The 9,415-nt window shown below is 34.5% G+C and overlaps 2 protein-coding genes across 3 annotated transcripts; both read left to right on the top strand.

The window, feature by feature from the left end:
• Positions 1 to 435: 435 nt before the first annotated feature.
• On the top strand, positions 436 to 4,310 carry LOC112514358 (probable galactinol--sucrose galactosyltransferase 1). Its single transcript, XM_025120789.1, is given in 13 exon segments — positions 436 to 673; positions 847 to 1,112; positions 1,200 to 1,290; positions 1,416 to 1,538; positions 1,540 to 1,641; positions 1,738 to 1,845; positions 1,936 to 2,070; positions 2,147 to 2,557; positions 2,656 to 2,797; positions 2,877 to 2,944; positions 3,029 to 3,163; positions 3,262 to 3,479; positions 3,758 to 4,310. Coding segments are annotated over 13 exon segments (2,367 nt in total). The 5' UTR covers positions 436 to 482; the 3' UTR covers positions 4,135 to 4,310.
• Positions 4,311 to 5,363: 1,053 nt separating this feature from the next.
• Positions 5,364 to 8,506, top strand: LOC112514364 (probable amino acid permease 7). Of its 2 annotated transcripts, none has more exons than XM_025120800.1 (7): positions 5,364 to 5,471; positions 5,748 to 5,972; positions 6,061 to 6,154; positions 7,112 to 7,326; positions 7,416 to 7,549; positions 7,640 to 7,867; positions 7,964 to 8,506. In XM_025120800.1, the coding sequence occupies exons 1-7, from the start codon at positions 5,399 to 5,401 to the stop codon at positions 8,363 to 8,365; spliced, it is 1,371 nt and encodes a 456-aa protein (XP_024976568.1). In that variant the 5' UTR covers positions 5,364 to 5,398; the 3' UTR covers positions 8,366 to 8,506. The 2 variants fall into 2 exon arrangements, with proteins under 2 accessions (XP_024976568.1, XP_024976567.1); XM_025120799.1 differs by having other exon boundaries at positions 5,733 to 5,972.
• The last annotated feature ends 909 nt before the right edge of the window (positions 8,507 to 9,415 follow it).

Raw genomic sequence — 9,415 nt, 5'->3', positions numbered from 1 at the left:
TACAGATGAAGAAGAAGAAGCGTCCAATATGGCCTGATGAAGAAGAAGAGAAGGACGATTAGAGAAAAAGGGAGGGCAAACCTGGAAAAATATGCATCTGAATCGTATGGAGGGCTAGCGGGTGAAGGAGTGAATCAGATATAAAGTTTTCATTCAGACCTTTTTAAAAACGTACCCAAACAAGAAAATGTCTGACCGAATCAGACCTTAAAGTCTTAATGGTATCATTCAGAGGTAAACAAACAGCCCCTAAGTTGTTTTTGTAAGTAATCTTATACCCCCTTGAATGTATAAAAAAAATAGGAAAATGATATGTAAATAATGCACGAATGAGACAAAATATCAATGGAGTGATTGCAATTTGCACGTAATATGTTACCTTTTTACCTATAAATACATCACTCAAGATTTTGCCACCAATATTCATAGATTCCCTTAAATTATTGGTGTCGTGTTCTTCTTCCTGCTTCAATTCAGAGAAGATGACGGTCGGAGCAGGCATATCGGTCGCTGATCGGAACCTCAATGTGTTTGGGAAGCCTCTATTGACTGACCTCCACGACAATGTTTTCGTCACTTCATCAACCGGTGACGGGATCATCAATGGCGCCTTCATCGGGGTTCGATCGGATCAGGCTGGTAGCCGCAGAGTCTTTCCCGTCGGAAAACTCGAGTGAGTTTTATCACTTTGTTGTTCTTCAATTAGTTTGTTAAGTTACCAAAAATCGTTCATGTTTTGGTTGAATTTACAGTGTAAGATTTATTTGAATTTCCAGTTGGACTGGTAGCTAGATAATTAAACAGATAACTAGAGTTGTTGATCGGAATATTGGGTGCAAAATGCAGGGGATTGAGGTTTATGTGTGTGTTTCGCTTCAAATTATGGTGGATGACACAGAGAATGGGGACATCTGGTCAGGATATTCCCACTGAGACTCAATTCCTTTTAGTTGAAACCAGTGATGGTTCACATTTTGGGGAAGATAATGAAGTTGACGATGGGTCTCACCAATCTGCTCTATACACTGTCTTCTTGCCCATTCTTGAGGGTGATTTTAGAGCTGTTATACAAGGAAATGCCAATAATGAGTTGGAGATTTGCTTGGAGAGTGGTATGGAAGAATTCTATAATCATTTTTGTAATGGTTTGCTTAGGTTGTTCTTCATAATTGATATGATGGATTCCTTGTAATTTGTAGGAGATCCTGCTGTGAAAGATTTTGAAGGGAGTCATTTGGTTTTTGTTGCTGCTGGATCAGACCCCTTTGATGTTATCACCAATGCAGTCAAGTATGCACCCCTTTTAATTAATTCCTTTTATGCAATGAGTAGAACACATGCACACCCTAGATTCATCAAACTGTAAGCCCATGTACATCAAGATTTGGAGTTAATTAGATTTTAAAATGGTACAGGACTGTGGAGATGCATTTGCAGACGTTCTCTCATCGCGATAGAAAGAAGGTACTTTGGTTGATTTCGTAAGATGACTCTTTTGTAGGTAATTAATCGATAAATATTACTCTCTTACGCATCATAATTTGTTCAGATACCAGACATGTTAAATTGGTTTGGCTGGTGCACATGGGATGCTTTCTACACTGAGGTTACTTCTGAAGGTATCAAACTAGGCCTTGAGAGGTAGGTCACTTATCATTTGTCAATCGAATGAATCTTTAGTGAATGATAGAATGATTATGAATAATTGATACTAACCCATTGGTATAATGAATACAGTTTCAAGAAAGGAGGAATTTCCCCAAAATTTCTTATCATTGATGATGGATGGCAAACAGTTGGTATGGATCCCAGTAGTGTTGAAGCTAAAGCTGATAATTCAGCTAAGTGAGTACTTAAAACCATCAATTTTTACCCTGTGTAAATATTTTTCATCAACATTTTTCAGATACTAACAAGAATTATCTTTTTGTATAGTTATGCAAATAGGTTAACGCATATAAAAGAGAACCACAAATTCCAGAAAGGTGGTAAAGAAGGTCACAGAGTGGAGGATCCATCCATGGGACTTGGTCATATTGTTACAGACATTAAAGACCATCATAACATGAAGTAAACATCCTATCAAAACTTTCTTATTAAGAAATTCCTTGATGTTTGATTATTTCTAATGCCATTGTACTTATAGGTATGTTTATGTTTGGCATGCAATAACTGGATACTGGGGTGGAGTGAGACCTGGAGTGGCTGAAATGGAGCATTATGATTCCAAATTGTCTTTCCCGGTTTCATCTCCAGGAATTGAATCCAATGAAAATTGTGGTGCTTTGAAAGCCATTACTGAAAACGGGCTTGGTCTTGTGCACCCTGAGAAAGTTTTCAATTTCTATAATGAATTGCATTCTTATCTCGTGTCTGCTGGTATTGATGGTGTCAAGGTAGATGTTCAAAACATTCTTGAAACACTTGGAGCAGGCCATGGTGGTCGAGTGAAACTTGCCAGAAAGTACCATCAGGCATTGGAGGCTTCCGTTTCTAGGAACTTCCCTGATAATGGCATCATTTCTTGCATGAGTCACAACACAGATGGTTTGTACAGGTAAATAATATCAAAATCCCATTTCATATCGTGATTGTATATATGAAAATTGATGGTACTAAGAGGAGTTGAAAACTTCAAAACGCAACTTTATGAAGTGCAAAGAAGACAGCAGTTATAAGGGCATCGGATGATTTCTGGCCGAGGGTTACAGCTTCACACACGGTCCATATTGCTTCTGTTGCTTATAATACTATCTTTCTTGGGGAGTTCATGCAGCCCGATTGGGATATGTTTCATGTAAGCCAACATGCCAGAAATGTGTTTATGTACTCGTTATCGATCTTTTTAGCTAATTTGTATTGATTTTACATTATAGAGCTTACATCCAATGGCGGAATACCATGGTGCTGCTCGTGCTGTGGGCGGCTGTGCTATTTACGTCAGGTGGGAGTTTGCAGTCATTCACTTTCTTTTTCAGTTTTAACATTAGTTTAGTACATATTCATATAAGTATATAACACAATGCAGTGACAAGCCTGGACATCATGACTTCAATTTGTTGAAGAAGCTTGTTCTTCCTGATGGATCCATATTAAGGGCCAAACTTCCAGGGAGGCCATCAAGAGATTGTTTATTTACTGATCCCACTAGAGATGGAACAAGGTTATCTGTCACATATTACAACATTATGATGGTCTGTTCTCTATTTCTTTCAAGACAATGTTTCATGTTGTAACATCTCTTGATGGATGTTCTTGCAGTCTTTTGAAAATCTGGAATCTAAACAATTTCAGTGGGGTGGTGGGAGTTTTCAACTGCCAGGGAGCAGGGTGGTGTAAGGATGGAAAAGAGATCCTCACCCACGACGAGCAACCAGCGACCATCACTGGCTTCATCCGAGCTAAAGATGTCAACTACTTGCCTCGAGTTGCAGATTCTACTTGGGATGGAGATGCCGTTGTATACAGTCATCTTGGCGGTATGTTTACATGAATAAAAAGAAAAACTTGGTTTATTTCCTTGCGGATTATGACAGATCAGTATGTGGAATCCGATTAAATTACTCTCGAAAACAGTCATTAAGGAGAGAAGGAGCTTCCAGCGTATATAAAAGAGAAATGGTCCAAGTCTAGCTCACGCGGGACTCTAACATGCCCCATCCAACAGAGAGGCTAGAAAGACACAGTTTGTCTTGGAGGGGGCTAGACGAGTACATATAGCCCCCTTAACAATCACTTTTTATTTTTTATTTTGCAGGAGAATTGGTTTACCTTCCAAAGAATGCATCTATCCCAGTAACATTGATATCTAGAGAATATGAGGTGTTTACGGTAGTTCCTGTCAAGAAATTGTCGGGTGGGGTTAGTTTTGCTCCTATTGGTTTGACTGAAATGTTCAACTCTGGGGGCGCGGTCATGGAAGTAAAGTACGAGATGGAGAAAGAAGGAAGCGTGTGGATGAAGGTTCGAGGGTGTGGTGTGTTTGGAGCATATTCGACGAAAAGACCGAAACGGGTGACGATGGACTCGAAAGAAATCGAGTTTGGGTATGAAGAGAAAAGTGGGTTGATTAGTGTAAAAGTGAGTGTTCCAGAGAAGGAGTTGTATTTATGGGACATCAAGATTGAAGTGTGAAGAAGTAGAAACCCATTATTTTCATATCAGTAACGAAGTTTTATCGTAAGCAGATTGTATCCATCGAACAAATATAGGTTCGATTAAGATTGTAGTGTGATCGATCGTGTTGTAAATCTCGAACCTTATTCAAACAAAAGATTCATATTATATGCGTTAATTCGTAATTCTGTTTTTCAATAGAGACTATGATTAAATTCAAGTATGATCCTTGTTTTAAATTAATTATAATTTTGAATTAATATCATTTTATATATGTATATATTTTTTTTAAATGCATCGAAATCATAAAATATATAAATAATGTAATTAATGATAAAATCTCTAAAAATAAAAAATTTGTTGGAATTGATTGTAATTTATTTTAGAGAAGATATTGAAGATGCTATAATGCTCTAACAAATTCCTGTCTCATTCTATAAAATAGAGAATAATTGAGAAAATTGCAAATAAAAATAAAAATAATTCTCTAAAATCAAAAGAAAAAGGAAATAAATGAGTTTTTTTATTCATCCTATCAATGAAGATTGAATTAATATCATTTTATATATCTATACTATATTATAAAGCATTTGACAAAAAACTCTTAAAAACCATTTTTTATGCACGAAGTACTGTTTATTAATGCATATTACTTAATATTCAAGATTACAAGTAAGTTGTGCGTAAGTACAACTTATTAAAGCTATATCTTTGAATTCGTGTAACTAACTGCAAATAAAGATAATCAAATACAAGATAAACATCTCATTTTAAATATAAAAAATCTTAAATATAATTAAGATAATCATTGAGTTCTAACAAAATACTTAATGATTATTTTTGTGAAAAATTATATTATTAAACCTAAATTAAATTACTTCGTTACGTTAAATTAAATTATAATAAAAATTTTGAATTAAAGAAATTACAAAAAATTAGAACTTTAAGTAGTTAATTTGATACTAATATTGATATATATTTTTTCAAAATTTTATGATATTTTCAAATTTATATCTTATTCAAAAGTAAAAACATTATCGTTTTCTCAAACCATATAAAATTGTATTATATTGACATAGAGAAAAAATAAAATAAAATATTAAAATCGAGATATATCTCGATGCATTGCACGAGTACCTCCTAGTATATATTAAAAACAATATTGAGATAATAAAATTACAGAATATTCAAATACTATAATTAATAATAAAATCTCTTTAATTATTTTAGAGAATCCCAAACACCCCTTTTATCTCATACAACAAGGGAGAATCGAGGAAAAATGGCTAGAGTAGACTGTAATCAGGAAGAAGAAGAGTCACCATTGTTGCAGACTTCACATCAAATCCTTAAAGGTTTCCTCTACTTTACCTCTTCTTTCTCGTACTCCATTTCTAGCTTTGAACTTTCAAACTCAGAAACCAACTAAAAATCAAATATAAATCCATCAATAGCTGATGCGATTTGGGATGTTCCAGCTCTGGTGTTTGGTAAAATTGGAACTGGAGATTTCCTATTGAAACACCGTTTTGCTTCCAAGTTTCGTCTGATTTCACTTCCTACACTTCGAATTTCATTATGAGATTTAGGGTTTCAATTTTTGTTGTTGATTGGAGGGAACATATGGACAGCCCTAGCACATTTTATAGCTGGAGTAATAGGATCAGGGGTTTTATCAATGGCTTGGAGCATCGCACAACTGGGATGGATTGCTGGCCCATTGTCTATCATACTCATTGCATTCTTCGCCCTTGTGTCTGCGTTCCTTATCAGCAACTTCCATGTTTATCCCAACCCTACCAATGGCAACACCACCATGAACCGTTCCTTCTTGCAGGCTGTTCACACCATTTTGGGTGAGGTAGTAGGATTATTCTAATACTTCAGGCTCATAAGCATCCCTTTGCATCTTGCTTATATCTCCATCTGTACTTTGGATCCCAGGATATAAGAACGGATTGGTATGTGGGTGTTTGGTATATTTCAGTCTATTCAAAACAGGAGTTGTGTATGTAATCACATCTGCAACCTGCATAAGGTATGCTAACTTTTCTACCATTTCTCTCTTAGCTACTGTAGAACTTTAATGAAGATTATAAGATCCAAGTATGGAACTTTAACTCTTGCTGCTTAAGAAATTTGCAAGCGTTGAAGAGCTGGATTTACATGTGCAATTACAATTTATCGTATGATATCCATTTTTAGTTGCAACAGTTTCTGAGATGAACCAAAATATTTCCTCTTTGATCTTTGTGTGTGTGTGTGTATACTAGTATTGCGCGGGAGTCATGAATTTTAACGATTTTGAAGTTTCACTGGTTTTATTAGAGAAGATTTAACGATGATATAAGTTAGACTTGGTCTGTACATATTAATACAATTTGAATAAATAAGAGTTAGGGTTCCAACTACATTCTATCGATGAAAAAAATTGTATGACAGTTTAAAATCCAATATATTTAAAATCCAACATATTTAAACGACTCCACAAATGTATTCGATTTACACCAAGAGCAAAGAATCAAGAGATCGAGAGCGAGGCCGAGAGTTCTAGAGCAATTGAATAAGAGAACTTTTAATAACTCATGATGAATATCAGTTTGAATTTCACCTTGGGGGATGGGGAGAAAACATAGAGGTATGAGAGGGTGAAAGCATGAGTGAAAGGTGTCAAAAGTATCTTGAGAACATGAAAGGAAAAAGTAATAATGTGCATTGATAACTTGTACTATATGTTATTTTAATTGTATATTAAGAGATTTTAAGATTGAATGCATGAAGTAGTAGTATTTAATGCATTATGAGTTGTTTTTAAGACTTTTAAGACTTTGTGCATAAATGTATAGTACTTTATGCATTAAAAATTGTTTTTAAGACTTTTGATAAATTTGGTTTATAAGATAGTATAGATGTATACCAACTTTGTTGTTACTTTGATTTGGTGAAATCTTGACTATAACATTGCTCGTCTTTGAACCTTCTGACTGGGTGACAGAGCAATTAGGCAATCAAATTGTTACCATGAAGAAGGGCATGAGGCTGCTTGTGAATACGAGAATAAATATTATATGCTTCTGTTTGGAATTGTTCAACTACTTGCTTCTCAAATACCCAATATTTTTCATACAAAATGGCTCTCGATTATTGCTGCAACCATGTCCTTCACCTATTCTTTTATTGGGATTGGACTTGGATTAGCCCAAGTAATAGGTATGGAATTTTTATCTTCGTTGCTGTTAGACAAGAACCAAATTTTATGTAGCATCGGATCAAGTTGCTTAGTGAAAATGGGATTGCAGGACGAGGGAAGATTGAAGGTAGCATCAATGGAATCTCAACTGCTAATCCCACTCAGAAAGTATGGTTGGTTGCTCAAGCTATTGGAGATATTGCGTTTTCGTTCACATTTTCGTTAATTCTTCTTGAAATACAGGTATAACATCTCCTTTTATCTAATAAATCTCGTATTTTATCCCAAAGTAGTTGCACCAAACAAAATTGTGTTGATGTTTATGATATGTAGAGCACTTTAAAATCACCTCCATCTCAGAAAGTGACCATGAAGAGGACTTGCACTATTGCAATCTTTATAACCACTTCTTTCTACCTCCTGTCTGGAGCTTCTGGCTACGCAGCCTTCGGAGATTCGACTCCTGGGAATATCTTGACTGGTTTTGGATTTTATGAACCTTATTGGCTCGTAGACTTTGGTAATGCGTGCATCGTTCTCCACTTAGTTGGAGGGTATCAGGTATCGCATGACCTTGGTTTTACTCGTTTAAAACTCTTAATCTCCATGCTTATTGGTCCTTAATCCTTATCATTTTCATCGTATACATGTTGTTAGATATATAGTCAGACATTATTTGCAATTGCGGAAAGATGGTATGCGGAAAAGTTCCCAGAAAGCGCGTTAACAAGTGATATCGGGAGTTTGAAAGTGTTGGGATTGCCCAAGTTTAGAGTGAATCCTCTTAGGTTATGTTTTAGAAGTACTTATGTGATATCGACGATGGCGGTAGGGATGTTATTCCCGTACTTTAATGAAGTCTTGGCTTTTTCAGGATCGATCATCTTCTGGCCCTTGACCATATATTTCCCAGTTGAGATGTATATTGTGCAGCAGAAGATTGTAGGTTGGAGCAGCAGGTGGATTGTTCTACAGGTTTATAGCACTTTTTGCCTGCTTGTAACCATGTTTACATTGGCTGGTTCCATTGAAGGACTTGTTGCCAAAAGATTTGGCTAAAGGGGCCGTTTACTGAACGCTTACCCGATAAGTATTTACCGGGTAATTTTCCTCACCAGATGAACGTGACAAGGAACAAGAATCTTATGCGGTAAGAGCGATGATAAGGATGAAAGTCTTACCCGGTAAATGAGGGTGACGACTCTTACCCGGGTAAGCGCTTACCAGGTAAATTGTTGTATAAGATACGTTTTGATGTACTACAATCTTACCCAATAAAATAAATTATAGTGTTGCCTCCTAACGTTAAGCACTTACCGGGTAAACATTTACTGGCCAGTAAACTACTTTTTTTTAATTTTCTTAAACCTGTTTTGTATGCCATATGCACACACTATCCATGGATTGGTGGAGTAAGATAGGAAGTCAGATTCAATCATAGCCATTTAAAATTGAGTTTGTTTTTTTCCCTTATTATTATTGGATGATGTTGAACCTCTATTCCAATATTAATATTAGTATTTTTAATATTTTAAAGGGGAAATTACATTAATTTATAATGAATTTTGTTTTTATTTTTAGGGTTAAATGTATGAAATAGCTACATCTTTTCATAAATTTTCTTATTATAACGTTTTACTTTTGTTTTTTTATTAAGACATCGCACTTTAAAAAATCTACCCATTATAGCAATGGGTAACCTGTAACCTTTTAAACCGGTTAACCTTTTGACTTTTTTTTGCTTGTGTGGCTTTAATAAAATGATATGGATGACACATTATTTTGATGATTTAATTAAAAATAAAATCTATTTCAAATTATTATTAGTGATTTTTATTTTTCATTGATATGATTTTAAAAAATATTTAATTTTTTTGATTTTTATTATTTAAGTTGCATGCAAATTAAATATTCTACAGTAAAATATTTTTTAAATAAATATGCTACATTATTTTATTGAAATATTTTGTTTGTAAAAAAAGTAACACTTTTTATTTTATGTTTTTAAAAAATATATATATATTTTAAAGTTCTCTTTAAGATGTTAACGAAATAAATTGTGTTTTACAATTTTTTTAATATTGTTATATTAATAAATAATTCAAAAAA

Source organism: Cynara cardunculus (assembly GCF_001531365.2).
Source record: "Cynara cardunculus var. scolymus isolate 2C chromosome LG 6, CcrdV1, whole genome shotgun sequence".
NCBI lineage: Eukaryota > Viridiplantae > Streptophyta > Magnoliopsida > Asterales > Asteraceae > Cynara > Cynara cardunculus.
Note: the sequence above shows the minus strand (reverse complement) of the source record. Positions and strands in the feature narration are given on the sequence as shown.

Coding starts and splice junctions, on each gene's coding strand:
- LOC112514364 (XM_025120799.1), top strand. CDS start 5,399: ATGGCTAGAGTAGACTGTAATCAGGAAGAAGAAGAGTCACCATTGTTG. Junction 5,472..5,732: donor TTCACATCAAATCCTTAAAG/GTTTCCTCTACT, acceptor TGTTGATTGGAG/GGAACATATGGACAGCCCTA. Junction 7,550..7,639: donor TAATTCTTCTTGAAATACAG/GTATAACATCTC, acceptor TATGATATGTAG/AGCACTTTAAAATCACCTCC.